The 16,662-nt window shown below is 46.3% G+C and overlaps 1 protein-coding gene and 1 long non-coding RNA gene across 2 annotated transcripts; one reads left to right on the forward strand and one right to left on the reverse strand.

Moving 5' to 3' along the window:
* Positions 1 to 7,015: 7,015 nt before the first annotated feature.
* KCTD14 (potassium channel tetramerization domain containing 14) lies at positions 7,016 to 14,896 on the reverse strand. The gene is made up of 2 exons (XM_003313223.7): positions 14,471 to 14,896; positions 7,016 to 8,571 (listed from the first exon to the last, which is right to left on the reverse strand). The coding sequence occupies exons 1-2, from the start codon at positions 14,558 to 14,560 to the stop codon at positions 7,894 to 7,896; spliced, it is 768 nt and encodes a 255-aa protein (XP_003313271.1). The 5' UTR covers positions 14,561 to 14,896; the 3' UTR covers positions 7,016 to 7,893.
* LOC134807266 (uncharacterized) lies at positions 13,830 to 15,034 on the forward strand. The gene is made up of 2 exons (XR_010147290.1): positions 13,830 to 14,345; positions 14,846 to 15,034. It is a non-coding gene; the product is annotated as an uncharacterized LOC134807266 (long non-coding RNA).
* Positions 15,035 to 16,662: the final 1,628 nt, after the last annotated feature.

A 16,662-nucleotide genomic window follows, 5' to 3' on the forward strand; every position in this document is an offset into this window, starting at 1 on the left:
GTAACTTGAAAAGTTTGATTCTTTCACTGCTTGCTTCTTTTTTTTTTCTTTTTTCTTTTTTTTTTTTTGAGACAGAGTCTCACTCTGTCGCCCAGGCTGGAGTGCAGTGGTGTGATTTCAGCTCACTGCAACCTTCGCCCCCTGGGTTCAAATGACTCTCCTGCCTCAGCCTGCCAGGTAACAGAGGTTACAGGCATGGGCCACCACTCCTGGCTAATTTTTTGTATTTTTATTAGAGATGGGGTTTCACTATGTTGGCCAGGCTGGTCTCAAACTCCTGACCTCAAATGATCCGCCCACCTCAGCCTCCCAACGTGCTGGGATTACAGGTGTGAGCCACCGCGCCCGGCCCTGCTTGCTTTTAAGCTTTAAGTAGAACCAGAACAGTATTTAATTTAGGGTAAATTTTCTCCACTGCTAATGCAAGACCTTTTTACTCTGAGTCCCTGTGAATTATAAGGTCTTTCTCTCTGGCTGTTGGGAATATGCACTTTTCCTGGTCCTGATCTCTGGACACTGTTCCTACTAATCTTTTCTCTACCCAGCTTTGGGTGGTTTCCTCGCATATGTGCACTGATGAGTACGGCACTGAATACTCAAGAGGGACCTCATGCAGGTCTCCAGAGTCTTCTCTCTGTGGAGTCCTCTCTTCTCTGATACTCTGCCTTGAAACTCTTGTTGTTTGGCTTCCTGGGATTCCCAGATCTTTCTCTTCAATTCAAGGTAACTCCCAGTCTCTGCCTGGGTTCCCCTCCCTGCACCAGGCCCTGAATATCTTCTCCAGTCAGCAAGCTGGGGTAATCATAGGACCTATCTCATTTGCTCCCTGTCTCTGAGTTCCTTGTCCTTAGTTGCCTAATGTACAAGGTGTTGAGATCTGTTGTTTCACATATTTTGTCCAGTTTTTCATTGTTTCAGGTAGAAGGGTAAATCCAGTGTCTGTTACTCCATTTTGCCCAAAAAGGGACATCTCTAGGGATATTTATCACAATTGCTTTGAAGTTCTGCTCTCCATATCCTCTTTCCTCCAAGAAACATTCTGTTATTTTTGTTTGTTTCTTCCTATTATTTAATTTAATTAATTAATCTATTTATTTATTTATTTATTTATTTTTGAGACAGGATCTCACTCTGTCACCCAAGCTGGAGTGCAGTGGTGTGATCTCAGCTCACTGCAGCCTCCACCTCCTGGGCTCAAGCAATCCTCGTGGCTCAGGCTCCCCAGTAGCTGGGACCACAGGCACATGCCACCGTGCCTGGCCATTTGTTTGTTCCTAATTTTAACATTATAAGCTTTCTTCAAATGTCTGTCTCTTGGCTGCGCACAGTGGCTCATGCCTATAATCCCAGCACTTTGGGAGGCTGATGCGGCAGATCACTTGAGCCCAGGAGTTCAAGACCAGCCTAGGCAACATGGCGAAACCCCATTTCTACTAAAAATAGAAAAATTAGCTGGGCGTAGTGGCACACACCTGTAGTCCCAGCCACTTGGGAGGCTGAGGTGGGAGGATCACCTGAGTCCAGGAGGCAGAGGTTGCAGTGAACCAAGATCATGGCACTGCACTTCAGCCTGGGTGACAGAGTAAGATCCTGTCTCGAAAAAAAAAAAAAAGTAAGTTACTAAAAACAGCAAAAGAGCTGATTTGAACCTCTGTATAGGTATAGCAGAGCTTGCTGGTTACATCTCTAATATTCACTTTCTCCCTCTCTCTTAAAGAACACAATTGTGTGGAGATGGTATTATGCCCAGCACACACACACACAAACAAACACAAAAGCAATTACATTTTCCAGTCTCTCTTGCATACTGTGTAGAGGTGTGGCCATATGTCAAAATTCTAGCCAACAAAATGTAAACAGATGTCATTGGTTGGGACTTCTGGGGAAGTCCCTTAAAATGAAGTGTATCTATTTTCTATTAGTGAATGACAAACCACTCCAAAACATAGAGGGGTTTTATTTATTTATTTTTCATTTTTCTATTTCAAACTACAATCATCAATAGAACAGAGAGGTTTAAAACATCATTATTTAGTCATGATTCTGCAATTCGGGCAGGTCTCCATTGAGCAATCCTGGGGTCACTCACTCGGCTGGGTCATCTGGTAGTTCATTTGGGGCTTGATAGCCTCCTCTATTCCCCCTCTCATAACCTCTCCAGTGGAATTGCCTGGTTTTCTTTTATGGCAGTGGAAGCATTCCAAGAGAGCAAGCCCCATGCACAAATGCTTATGAAGCCTTGGCTTGTGTCATATTTGTTGATGTCCCATTGGCAAACAAGTCACATCACCAAGCCCAAAGTCAAAGTCGCAGAGGGCTATGCGGTTCTATCATTGAGCAGTGAAGCAGCCTACAGCTACTCTGGGAAGCATTCGTGTCACCAGGTGTGGAGGCAACCCTGGAGTTGGTGAAGGAGGTAGTTTTTTGGTAAGCCTGGAAGTAGTTGTAACACTGCTTGCTCGATATGGGACCCTCTTAGGACATACCAAAGGTCTTGTGCTCAGAACAATCACATAGAATAGCAAGTTGGGAACTTTTCTATATATAATCCTCAAGCCTTTAGTTAAATGTTGATGCATATTATCCCTGGCATTAGCATGGTGTGTCCATGCTCAGACCAAAGTAATAATGAGGAAAAAAAATCCCACCAGTAACGTCCATTGATGGTAGTTCTACATAGACCCTAGGAAAATCATGATCCAGGAAATGCAGCAATTTGAACCATGGGCCAAGTGGTACTGATTACCCTGGAGCAAGGTAATGATTTAAAAAAAAAAAAAAAAGGCTGGAACAAAGAATGATTCACACTACAAGTACACCACCACCAATCCCAAGGACTCCTAGAAGCAGCTGAAAAAGACTTTGATGGAGAGGGAAGTCAAAGTTCTTAGGCCAAGTAGATATGGACTTAGTGCATCAAGTAAGTTTGGATCAATATCAAAGTAAAAAAGGGAGACTGTTGTAGACTAAGAGACTAAAGCTGTTTTTCTCAAATTTTGATGAATTTTAGAAATGCCTGAGGAAGATTTTAAAAACCCAATGGTCAGATCACACCCAAAACAGTTAAATTAAGGTCTCTAGGGATGGAGCCCATATTTCTTAAGGCTACTTGACTGATTGATTCCAAAATGTGACCAAGGTGAGAATCTCTGAACTGAAGAAAACCTAACAACCAAGTGTAATGCATGAACTTTGATTGGACTTTTTAAAAAGACCATAAAATACATTTGTGGAACAATTGTCAAAATAGATAATACATTACATGTAATATTTTAGATTTGTTAGTTTTTTTTCTTTTTTTGAGACAGAGCCTCTCTCTGTTGCCCAGGCTGGAGTGCAATGGCACGATCTTGGCTCACTGCAACCTCCACCTCCCAGGTTCAAGCAATTCTCCTGCCTCAGCCTCCCAGGTAGAGGGCACTACAGGCACACACCACCATGCCTGGCTAATTTTTGTATTTTTAGTAGAGATGGGGTTTCACTATATGGCTGGTCTCTAATTCCTGACCTCAAGTGATCCACAAGCCTCAGCCTCCCAAAGTGCTGGGATTACAGGCGTGAGCCACCATGCCCAGCCTAGATTTGTTAATTTTTAAAGAAGTGATAATGTGGGCTGAGTGTGGTGGCTCACACTTGTCATCTCAACACTGGAAGGCCGAGGTGGGAGGATCACTTGAGCCCAGGAGTTGGAGACCATCCTGGGCAACATAAGGAGACCCCATCTCTACAAAAAATTTTAAATATCAGCCAGGCATGGTGGTACACACCTGTAGTCCCAGCTACTGGGGAGGCTGAGGTGGGAGGATTGCTTGAGCTCAGGAGGTCAAAGCTGGAGTGAGCTGTGATTGTCCTACTGCACTCCAGTCTGGGTGACAGAGTAAGACCCTGACTCAAAAAAAAAAAAAAAAAAAGAAAAAAGAAAGGAAGGAAAGAAGGAAGGAAGGAGAGAGAAAAAAGAAATAATGGTAATCGTGTTATTCTTAGGAGATGTAAACTGAAGTATTTAGGTGGAGGGATGTTAATGTCTGCAACTTACCTTCAAATTGTTCAGCGAACGATTATAAATGTATATATGCATGTGTATAGAGAAAGATCGCATAAATGTGTCAAAATAGTAATAACTGGTGGAGCTAGGTACAAAGTTCAATGTGGGCCAGATGCAGTGGCTCATGCCTGTAATCCCAGGATTTTGAGATGCCAAGGTGGGCAGCTCACCTAAGGTCAGGAGTTCAAGACCAGACTGGCCCACATGGTGAAACCCCATCTTTACTAAAAATGTAAAAATTAGCTCGGCGTGGTGGCACACACTTCTAGTTCCACCTATCCGGGAGGCCAAGGCAGGAGAATCACTTCAACCCAAGAGGCGGAGGTTGCAGTGAGCCGAGATGGTGCCACTGCACTCCAGCCTGGGCAACACAGTGAGAACCTGTCTCAAAAAAGAAAAAAATTAAATATACTACTCTTTTACCTTTTCTGTATATATGAAAACTTTCCAAATAAAAAGTTTGGGAAAAGTTATTTGGGGAATTAACATATGAACACCTGTACTCATAAGCAGATGAAATATCCCTCTTGGAGTACCATCTGAGATTTTTTTTTTTTTTTTGAAACAAAGTCTCACTCTGTTGCCCAGGCTGGAGTGCAGTGGGATGATCTCAGCTCACTGTAACCTCTGTCTCCTGGGTTCAAGTGATTATCTTGCCTCAGCCTCCAAAGTAGCTGGGATTACAGGCATGTACCACCACACCTGGCTAATTTTTTTGTATTTTTAGTAGAGTATTTTAGTAGAAAATTTAGTTTCACCATGTTGGCCAGGTGGGTCTTGAACTCCTGACCTCAAGTGATCCACCTGCCTCGGCCTCCCAAAGTGCTGGGATTACAGGCGTTAGCCACTGCACCCTTCCCCATCTGAGTTTATTAAAACTCATGTAATCATGTATATCTGCACCAGGGCAAGACTAAAGTGAGGTCAGCGAGAAGCCTAGTCCTGGCCCTGATACGCACCATAGATTAGAACAAGTTGGTAATTAGAATGGGGTCCATACCAATGAAGAGGAGTGGTCACCCCTGGTTTGGGTCGACTGCTATTGGCCTGAAGTTAATGAGACTCTACAGCAGTTGTCAGTCTTAACTGCACAATGAAATCATCTGAAGGAGCTTTAAAAAATATTATTTCCTGGGCCCCACCTCTAGAGATTCTGATTTGTTTCAGGTGTTGCCTGGGTATGCCCTACATTGGAGGGTTTTAACTTATCCCAGGTGATTCTAATTAATGTGCAGCCAAAGTTGAGAACCATTGCTCTTCATACTGCCTTATTCAACCTGGACAACTATAAAGGGATTGGTAAGGTTCTCAGGGAGAACAGGTATGTGGTTTTACCAGAGTTGGAAGAGACTTTTTTATTATCATTTGAGACTCAGAGAGATTCTAGCAATAGGAGGAGCCAGAAAGTTCTTTTATTTTTTTAATTTTAAAATTTAAAAATAGAGACAGAGTCTCACTATGTTGCTCAGGCTGGTCTTGAACTCCTGGGCTCAAGCAATCCTCCTGCCTCACCCTCCCAAAGTGCTAGGATTACAGGTGTGAGCCACCATGCCTGGCCTAGAAAGTTCTCATACCATGGAGACTAGACCTTTTTTCTCAAGGGCAAGGAACAATATGTTTAAAATACTTGGGCATAGGAGCAACCCCACAGGCCCAAACCCGGAGCTCTCAAAGGGATGGGATGAATTACTGTTGTCGGTTGTAAGTATTAGAGACAGCTGCTCAGCCTTTTGAAGAAATGGCAAGGAACAGAAAACTGAAAGTATCCTCAAGGAGTCAGATTCTAACCCAAAAGAAAAGTTTCTGGACATTGGTTGAAATATACATGACACTGCAGGAGGGGAAGGTATCACAAAGTGAAAAATTCAGTGGTTTGTGAAAGGTCTGGCTAGACACAGTGGTTATCCCATTAGGAGGCAAAGCCAGGTTCTTATAGGTACACATGGTCTCTCTTGAGTAGGAGGTCACTTCCAGATCTGTCACCACAGAAGAGGTGTCCCAAAGGGAAAAGAAATAAAGCGAGAGAGGATTGGGTAGGCAGTACTCATTCTAGCTTGCCTGGGACTTCCAAGTTGGTTTTATTTATTTATTTATTTATTTTTTGAGACAGGGTCTCCCTGTGTCACTTAGGCTGGAGTGCAGTGGCGAGATCTTGGCTCACTGCAACCTTTGCCTCCCAGATTCAAGCGATTCTCATGCCTCAGCCTCCAAGTAGCTGGGACTACAGGCATGTGCCACCACACCTGGCTAACTATTTTTTTTATTTTTAGTAGAGACAGTGATATGGTTTGGCTGTCTCCCCACCCAGATCTCATCTTGAATTCCCACATGTTGTGGGAGGGACCCTGTGGGAGGTAATTGAATCATGGGGGCAGGTCTTTCCCATGTTGTTCTCGTGATAGTGAATAAGTCTCATGAGATCTGATGGTTTTAAAAAGGGGAGTTTCCCTGCACTTGCTCTCTCTTGTCTGTTGTCATGTGAGATATGCCTTTCACCTTCCACCATGATTGTGAGGCTTCCCCAGCCACGTGGAACTGTAAGTCCATTAAAACTCTCTCTTTTGTAAATTGCCCAGTCTCAGGTATGTCTTTATCAGCAGCGTGAAAACAGACTAATACAGATGGGGTTTCACCATGTTGGCCAGGCTGGTCTTGAACCCCTGACCTCAAGTTCTCTGCCTGCCTCAGCCTCCCAAAGTGCTGTGATTACAGGCGTGAGCCACTGCACCCGATGAGACTTCCAAGTTTTCATACTGGAAGTCCTGTATCCCAAGAAACCCTTTGGTCCCAAGAAAGAAACCCTATGTCCCAAGAAGGTCCCAGACAACCCACATAGCTGATCAAGCTACTATGCAGGGAAGGGGGTCATATAATTCAGACCTGGACTTGGAGAAGAATGAATGTCTACATGTATCCTCCTTTAGAGGACAAGTCCTGTATTAGGGTGAGAAGCAGAACCAAAACTGAGACTCTCGTGCAAGTGGTTTATTGACGGAGTGCTCTTAGGAGAAGGGGAGTGAGAGAAGCAGCGTAGGACAGAGGAAAAAAACTGAGTAAGAATGTGCTCTCAGAAGAAGACTGACTTCAGCTTGATTCCATGAGGAGCCCTGGGAAAGGAAGTTCCTTGATGTAAGAGGTCAGTCTTTTGTACCTCCATACAAGAGGTAGCAATTCTTTTCTAGAGATGGTCTCAAAATTAGAATACATCAAAATCACTTGGAGGGTTTGGTAAATCAGAATGCTGTGCCAACCCCCAGAGATTCTGATTCAGTAGGTCTGAGGTGGGGCCTGAGGATTTGTATTTCCAGCAAGTTCACAGGTAATGCTGATGATGCACTTTGAAAACCTCCACTCTAGAGAAGAGGACAGCTCTGAGGTGTTAGCACCCACAGCATCTCGCAAAGGGGATCAGGAAAGCACCTACTACATGAAGGCACATGCCAGAGACAGATGGATTGGACCCCAAGCTGGGGCTATGTAGACTACATCTTTAGGTCAGAACATCTAGATTCACAGTATCTTGTATGTTCCTGTTGTCATCTCACATCTCTTGCCAACGCATTGTTGAAACATTCTTACTTGGTCTTGTTATTGGACTTCAAGAGAAGGGTCTGGGAGATACATGAGGCTTTGAAAAGGAAGTAGCTGCAAGTTGCTAGGCAAATATAGTGGCATCAGTTGCAATGGAGTGGAAAGTCCTTAAATGAGTGATCAATATTTAGTGGCAAGGCTCTAGACCAACCCTGGAAATTGCCTGATGTTTGTGAAATTAAAAGAAAATGGCTTTGATGGCAATTTTTAATTTCATAAGCCACGCCAGAATTCATAACAGTCTCTGCTCCTGAGGATCACCACCAGGTGAAGGTGAATGAATAAATGTTAAAATGGAATTCGTTTCTTTTGGTGGGGTACGTCAGGTAGAACTTGGAGAATACCTTGTACCCCTGGGCCTTAATGTCCATCTCCAGGCAGTGCATGAGGTCGCTGTTGTCTAGGACCGCCTTCCAGGGCCCAAACTTGACAACAGACTTGAACATCTTCTTATCCTGCAGAAAACACAGGACCTCTGAATAATATGCATCCTGCTCCTCAGTTTCCACCAGGCACACAAGCACACTGGACTTCCGTGCTGTTATGGCTTCTGCACGTGCCAGGCGCACCATGAGCTCCAGGTTCTCGCTGTAGCCCGGCACTTGCAGCAAAAACTGCTTCCGAGACACCTGCTCACCAAAGATCTGTGGCATGTCCTCCAGCAGCTTGACCAAAGGCTTGATTTCGTAGAACTGAGCCTCACGGTACACTTCAGGGATGTGCTGTGTGGGCACTTGCCCAGTGCGCAGGTAGTCCAGGATGGGTCTGAAATAGGTGCTGGGGCGGTCGATGAAGAAGCGGCCCTCCGCGTCCGTGGAGGCCTTGGCTAAGCTAGAGAACATCTCTGCCAGCTTTGAGCCCGGAAACTTCCTCAGGGTACCCAGGGTGGTGGTGTGGAACTCACCCCCGACGTTCAGCTCCACAACAGTAGACATCTGGGGGCACAAGAGGCAGAGTAAACCAACACGCCATCTCCCCTGAGCGCATTACTTATTTTTATCCAAAGGATAACTGGATAAAAAACTTAGGGGAGCCATAATGATTGGCTTCAGCTAGTGAAAGGCCCATCTTACTAAATAGGGTTATATTTATGCTGTGTTGCTCCAGGGGGTGGGCTTTTTTTTTTTTTTCGACGGAGTCTCGCTCTGTCACCCAGGCTAGAGTGCAGTGGTGCAATCTCGGCTCACTGCAACTTCCACCTCGATTAAAGCAACTCTCCTGCCTCAGCCTCCCTAATCGCTGGGACTGCAGGCGCCTGCCATCATGCCCAACTAATTTTTGTATTTTTAGTAAAGACGAGGTTTCGCCATGTTTGCTAGTCTGGTCTCAAACTCCTGACCTCACGTGATCTGCCTGCCTCAGCCTCCCACAGTGCCCGGCCGAGGGTGGGCATTTTAAAGAGGAAGAAAGATTTCTGTTTGAAAAAAGAATACCCATTCAAGCATCTTAATTTTAGGTCATAGAATGTTATGGGAGGAGGCCAGGCACGGTGGCTCACGCCTGTAATCCCAGCAGTTTGGGAGGATGAGGCAGGCAGATCACCTGAGGTCAGGAGTTCAAGACAAGCCTGGCCAACTTGGCAAAACCCTGTTTCTACTAAAAATACAAAAATTAGCCAGGTGTGATGGCACGCGCCTGTAATCCCAGCTACTCAGGAGGCTGAGGCACAAGAATCACCTGAACCTGGGAGGTGGAGGCTGCAGTGAGCCAAGATCACCCCACTGCACTCCAGCCTGGGTGACAGAGTAAGACTCTGTCTCAAAAAACCAACAATAACAACAACAACAATAACAGAAGAACGTTATGGGAAGAGGCTGCCATGGAAGGAAGTCTCAGCAATGATACTTCCAAAGTCTGTGGCCTTTGGCAAGCCTTTTTCCCTCTTACAGCCTCAGTTTCCTCATCTATAAAATGAGGATATTGGCCGGGCATAGTGGCTCATGCCTGTAATCCCAACACTTTGGGAGGCCAAGGCAGGAGGATCACTTGTGGCCAGGAGTTGGAGACCAGCGCAGGCAACATAGCAAGACCCCATCTCTGTTGTTTTTTAAATAGATTTAAGGAAAAAAAAATTTTTTTTAAAGTAAAGGCCGGGCATGGTGCCTCATGCCTATAATCCCAGCACTTTGGGAGACTGAGGTGAGTGGATCACTTGAGACCAGGAGTTCGAAACCAGCCTGGCCAACATGGTGAAACCCCATCTCTACTAAAAATACAGTAATTAGCCAGGCATGGTGGCACGTGCCTATAGTCCCAGCTGCTCGGGAGGCTGAGGCAGGAGAATCGCTTGAACCCAGGAGGCAGAGGTTACAATGAGCTGAGATCATGCCACTGCACTCCAGCCTGCGCGACAGAATGAGAGTCCAACTCAAAAAAAAAATAAGAAGAAGAAAGTAAAATGGGGACGTGGAGTTGTTATGAAGTCAAGAGTTTCCAACCTGGGATGCTCAACTCTGATCTAAGATATAATAAAAGCTGGGGGTGAAGGAGGAGGGACAATTCCAACATTTCAGAAAGACTAAAGAAACCATACATGTGTTCATTTAGGAAGAATTTCTTGGGTATTTACTATGTGTCCACATCCTGTGCTGGGAGTTGGGGACAAACATTCTTATTTCATATAGATTAGAAGTTCTGGTTAACAGTTCACATGCCCTTGATTGATTTAAAAATGGAATTTTTTCTTTTCTTTTTTTTTTTTTTTTGAGACAGAGTCGCTCAGTCGCCCAGGCTAGAGTGCAGTGATGTGATCTTGGCTCACTACAACTTCAGCCTCCCAGGCTCAAGCAATTATCGTGCCTCAGCCTCCCAAGTACAGATGTGCACCACCATGCCTGGCTAATTTTTGTATTTTTAGTACAGACTGGGTTTCACCATGTTGGCCAGGCTGGTCTCGAGCTCCTGACCTCAAGTGATCTGCCCACCTTGGCCTCCCAAAGTGTTGGGATTACAGGTGTGAGCCACAGCCCCGGCCAGAAAATTGAATTTTTTTTTAAGAGATGCGGTCTTGCTCTGTTGTTGCCCAGACTGGGTGTGCAGTGGCATGATCATAACTCACTGCAGCCTTGAACTTGGGCTCAAGTCATCCTCCTGCCTCAGCCTCCCCAGTAGATGGGACTACAGGACATTCAACACTGCATCTGGTTATTTAAAAAAATTTTTTTAGAGACGGGTCTTACTATGTTGCCCAGGCTGGTCTTGAACTCCTGGCTTCAAGGCTTCCTCCTGCCTGAGCCTCCCAAGCAGGTGGGATTACAGATGCAAGCCACCACGCCCAGCAAAAATGAAATTTGTTTGATGAATGTTTTTCAAAATATAGGCCCATGAGACTTAAATAATAACAGGAATATTCTTCGTAATGAAAAGGCCGGTAACTCTACATATTGTGGGTGTAAAACTGCTTCACAAACTGCGAAGTGCAGTGCAAATGCAAGTTAAGTTTGGTTGTTCAACAAAACTTTTAGAGGCCACCTCTCTGTGCCAGACCCTGGGCTGAGCACTAAGACTGGTTATTAAGTGATGATGTCAGAATCTGAACTCAGGTCCGTTTTACTCCAAGCTTGAGCTCTTAGTCATTACATAAATTACCTTCAGTCTTCCAATACCTTCACTCTTCATTCCCTTAGTGACTCATTCATTCAACAAAATGTATGTTGGGCCTATTACATGCAAACCTTGTGCCAAACAGAAGAACAGGACACAGTCCCTGCTTTCAAGGAACTCACAGTGGAGACAGCGAAATAGACGGCTTAAGCATGTAGGTGCTGAGAGGGAAGACTGAAAGGTAGGAGGGGTCAGGTCTTTTTGTGGATGTGGGTTGGAGGCTGTCAGAGAAGGTTTCCTAAGGGATGTGATGGCTGCTGCTGCTGAGGAATAGATGCATAGTGTTAGAGGAAAGATTTAACCACAAGAGTGGGGATGGGGACAGGGCTCAGGAATGTCCCTCAGTCTGATTTAGGTGTGTCCTCATTCTCAACTGGTCTGTGGGCTCTCCTAAGATTAAAGTACTGGAGTTAAGAGAGCCAAAGTCAACCGAACTGCTGGAGAAATCTGATTGCCATGACAACATCTCCTACCAGGGGACAGTTCTGCTGACTGGAAGGGAGAAGGCAGAGGAGAGGACGCATCTTGACAGCAGCCAAACAATAGAGCTGAGAAAAATAAGCCCAGAACCTCTGATTCTTTCTCCCATAAACCTCAAGGCCCCTTGGCAGGGCTGTTTGGTTAACCCTGAAGTCACCTCTGTAAAGCTCGCAGTTAAATGCAAAGCTGCAGAGTTTAACCCTTGAATGGACCAATATGTTCTCATTACTCCTACACCGCTGAAAGCTCTCAGGTCCTCCTAATGTCCCCATGTTACAGGCAAGGAAAGCTCAGACAGAAGTCACACAGCTAGGATGTGATGAAGTTGGAGCTGAGATGATACCTGTATTAGCATGACTCCAACACAGTAAGGGTGCCTCACCGCCATCCTTCCCAACATCCTGCCCCCCTACTGCCAATACTTTGATATGTGCCCAGGGCCCTTTGCTTTCCGTCTCTGGAACTAAGCTTAGTCATCTGTGAAACAGGGAGGCAAAATGGACCAAAAGAATGCTAAGCTTCCCCAGCTCTGAAAGTCTAACAGATCCAATCACATCAAATATCCTTTCTGAAGCTAATTTCCAGATGCTTCAAAAAAACAGGCTGGGTGCAGTGGCTTATGCCTGTAATCCCAGCACTTTGGGAGGCCAAGGTGGGAGGATCACTTGAGGCCAGGAGTTCAAGACTAGCCTGGACAACATGGCAAAACCCTATCTCTACTAAAAATACAAAAAATTAGCTGGGCCCTGGTGGTGCATGCCTGTAATCCCAGCTACTTGGGAGGCCGAGAATTGCCTGAACCCGGAAGGCAGAGGTTGCAGTGAGCCAAGATTGCACTACTGCACTCCAGCCTAGGTGACAGAGGGAGACCCTGTCTCAAAAAACAAAAACAAACAAACAAAAAACCGTTTCCTGCACTGACATCTTCAGCTCCATTTCTTTAACAAACAAGACCTCAGCTGTGTTCCTAAGCTTCTTTTTGTTTTTTTGTTTTCGTTTGCTTGTTTTTTGTTCTCAGACAAGGTCTCACTCTGTTGCCCAGGCTGGAGTGCAGTGGTACAATCTCGGCTCACTGCAACCCCCACCTCTTAGGCTCAAGCGATTCTCCTGCCTCAGCCTCCAGAGTGGCTGGGACTACAGGCGTGTGCCACCATGTCCAGCTAATTTCTGTATTTTTTATACAGACAGGGTTTTGCCATGTTGGCCAGGCTGGCCTCGAACGCCTGAGGTAGGTGGTCCACCCACCTCTGCCTCCCAAAGTGCTGGAACTATAGGCATGAGCTACCATGCCTGGCTGAGAGTACATTTTCTGAAGTACAAATCTGATCCTGTCACTCCCTGCATTAAACACTTGAGTAACGTTTCATTCCCTTCCAGATAAACTCCAGACTCCATAACAAGGTTTAGAGGCCCTTTGCAACTAGGCTGCTACTTCACCCCTCGTAATCAACTACCAGAACTGCCTGCTGCTCCCCACTCCTCCAATCCAGAGCTGGGCAAGCCCCCTCACCTCCAGAAGCTCACTCACTTGCCATCCACACTCCTTTCTCTGACCCCACTCATCCTTCAGATGAATTCCTCTGGGAGTCCTTCGGGGTGGGTTGTCTCACTGTGATCCCAGAAAGTCCTACACTACTATACTTCCACTGGCCTGGCAGTTCTTCCCTTGCAATTCCCTGTTTCTTCATTGACTGTGAGGTTCCTGGCCAAGTGCTGTGTTTCATGCCTGTAATCCCAGCACTTTGGGAGGCTGAGGTAGGAGGATTGCCTGAGCCTAAGAGTTTGAGACCAGCCTGGAGTCTCAACCAGGAGTTTGAGACCAGCCTGGGTCTCACCAACATGGCGAGACCCCATCTCTATTTTAACAAACAAACAAACAAAAACTCTGTGAGGCTCCTAAGGGAGGGGAATACCCTCTGATTTACAGGAGCATCTAGTATTCTGTTCAAGGCCAATCTTGCCCTACCTGGCATCATGCACAGTGCCTTACACTTCCCCAGTAATTCATTCAGGCATTTATGGATCACCTAGGGTGGTCCTGGCACTAGGCATGTGGCTTTGTCAATAGCCAACAACAATGACGTGATCATGGCCCTATTAGAGAGAGCCACGCTGCCCTGCTGCTGGATCTGCTTTCTCTTCCTCCAGGTCTTCAGGATGACTCTCAGTGCAGGAGAGAACCCGAATGTTCTGCTCCCAGAGTGCACGCAGCCTTTTCCCCATCCTCCTCCCCAACTCCCCTCACCCAAGCTGGGGACCAGGCAGGCAAGCAGAGGGATTTGGGACCCAGCCAGAGGGCAGGGGCAGGCTGGAGACCCAGCCAAGGGGCAGGGGCAGGCTGGAGAGGGCTGCAGGTGAGGGAAAGATCCTCTGGCCGAGCTGGTTGGATGGGCTTCTCCCACCGGGAGCAGGGGAGAAGGTGGGGCAGAGGAGGAGTCGTGGGCTAGGACAAGCCGGGGGGGAAGAGAAAAGGGAGAGGAACTGAAGACCCAATGTAGAGGGAGGAAGCAAAAGGGCAAAGAGGAAAGGCTGGACAGAGCCAAACCAGAAAGGGACACCGAGGCGCGAAAGGAGAGTGATCCCAGCAGGAGGGACGGCAAAGATTGAAGAGAGCGACCAGCCCGAGGTGAAGGGGGACAGCGCGCCAGAAGCAGGGGGCTCGGGCGTCTGGGAGGGACGGGCAGGAGAAACTGGAAGGGAGGGAAGAGGCGGAGGACAGAGGCGCGGGGACGCAGCTAGCCTCGCACTTACCGTCGGCCGCCTGGGCCGGGGGGACTGGGGCAGAGGGGTCTGGCTCGTCATCCTGCCCACTGGCCGCTCCACTGCGCAGCCCTGCCACATGCAGATCACTTGGGCCAGCGGAAGTGCCCCTGGCTGCCCGCCCCTAGGTGGGAACACCGAGGCTCAAGGCGGGACGGGGCTGAGCCAGGCGTGGCTTGCAGTGAGACCGGGCCAAGTGCAGAAAGAAATGGACAGTCTGTCTATTTGGGGCTTCTAAAAGTTGTTAGGCCCTGAGAAGGGCTGACTTTGGATACCGAGAAATGGAGCAGACCCCTTAAGGACTGACCTTTTGATATAGATTAATTTCCTTCCTTTTCTTTCTTTCTTTTTTTTTTTTTTTTTCAGAGACAGGGTCTCAATCTATGGCGCAGGCTGAAGTGCAGTGGCGGATCAGGCTCACTGCAACCTCAACCTCCTGGGCTCAAGTGATCCTCCCACCTCAGCCTCCCAAAGTGGTGGGATTACAGGACTGAGCCACGGCAACTTGCCTCCTCCTATATTTTCTTTTACGCTTAAATAAATTACTTAAACATATTGCTTGAATCCCGTTATTAAAGTTGACATTAGTTAATGCCCCTCTCTGGGCCTCGGAGTTCCCAGTAGTGAAATGGGGGAGGCAGAAGGAATTGACATTGACTGACATTGACAACCAGAGACTTTCTATTCCCTACAGTCCTAGGGAGTGAAAGATCCACAACACCCATTTTACAGATCAGAAAACTGGCGCTCTAGGAGGTAGGGTGGTGTTAAAATGTAAAGTCTGAGGATCAACAAAACTTTTTTAAGAGTATACTTGAGTAACAGGCAATTCTTGAATTGGGGAACACCAGATGGAAAGAGGTTGAGTGTTCCCATGACAATGCATCAGAGGCAAATATTTATGGGGAGAATGTGGAAGCAAGATATTTTATTGGGGACAGGCATGGTGGCTCACGCCTGTAATCCTAGCACTTTGGGAGGCCAAAGCGGACAGATCATTTGAGGTCAGAAGTTCGAGACCAGCCTGACCAAAATGGTGAAACCCCGTCTCTACTGAAAATACAAAAATTAGCTGGGTGTGATGGCATGTGCCTGTAATCCCAGATACTCTGGACGCTGAGGCAGGAGAATCGCTGGAACCCGGGAGGCAGAGAGTGTAGTGAGCTAAGATTGCACCACTGAACTCCAGCCTGGGCAACAAAGATTCCCTCTCAAAAAAAAAAAAAAAAAAAAAAAAAAAAAAAAAAATATATATATATATATATATATATATAAAATTGGTTACAGTTACAAAATCTCCTTTTTTGGCTTCCTTTGTTGAAAAGTCCACAGCTACTTAATTATATGTTAGTTGGCTGCTTGTGGTTGGCTGATGTTAAGTTTCGTTTCTGTCTAACATTAGCATTTACCAGAAATGACTCTATTAGTCAGGGTTCTACAGAGGGACAGAACTAAGGGAATAGGGTTGGACACGGTTGCTCACGCCTGTAATCTCAGCACTTTGGGAGGCCATGGCAGGTGGATCACCTGAGGTTAGGAGTTCGAGACTAGCCTGACTAACATGTGAAACCCCATCTCTACAAAATACAAAAAATTAGCTGGGCGTGGTGGTGGGCACCTGTAATCCCAGCTACTTGGGAGGCTGAGGCAGAAGAATCGCTTGAACCTAGGAGGCGGAGGTTGCAGTGAGCTGAGATCAAGCCATTGCACTCCAGCCTGGGCAACAAGAGTGTAATCCCATCTCAAAAAACAATAATAATAAAATAAAACTAATGGTATATATACATACACATATATTTGTATATATATATTCCATTACTTTTTTAACTCCCCGTTATATATATACATGTGTGTATATATACACACACACACATATATACACACGTGTGTGTGTGTGTGTGTATATATATATATATATATATAAAGGGGAGTTTATTAAGTATTAACTCACACAATCACAAGGTCCCACAACAGGCCATTGGCAGGCTGAGAAGCAAGGAGAGCCAGTCCGAGTTCCAAAAATGAAGAACTTGGAGTCTGATGTTTGAGGGCAGGAAGCATCCAGCACGGGAAAAAGATGTAGGCTGGGAGGCTAGGCCAGTCTCTCTTTTCACATTTTTCTGCCCGCTTTATGTTCTAGCCATGCTGGCAGCTGATTAGATTGTGCCCACCCAGATTAAGGG

Source organism: Pan troglodytes, chromosome 9 (genome assembly GCF_028858775.2).
Source record: "Pan troglodytes isolate AG18354 chromosome 9, NHGRI_mPanTro3-v2.0_pri, whole genome shotgun sequence".
NCBI classification, from domain to species: Eukaryota; Metazoa; Chordata; class Mammalia; order Primates; family Hominidae; genus Pan; species Pan troglodytes.

Coding starts and splice junctions, on each gene's coding strand:
- KCTD14 (XM_003313223.7), bottom strand. CDS start 14,560: ATGTGGCAGGGCTGCGCAGTGGAGCGGCCAGTGGGCAGGATGACGAGC. Junction 8,572..14,470: donor CCCGGCCCAGGCGGCCGACG/GTAAGTGCGAGG, acceptor TTGTGCCCCCAG/ATGTCTACTGTTGTGGAGCT.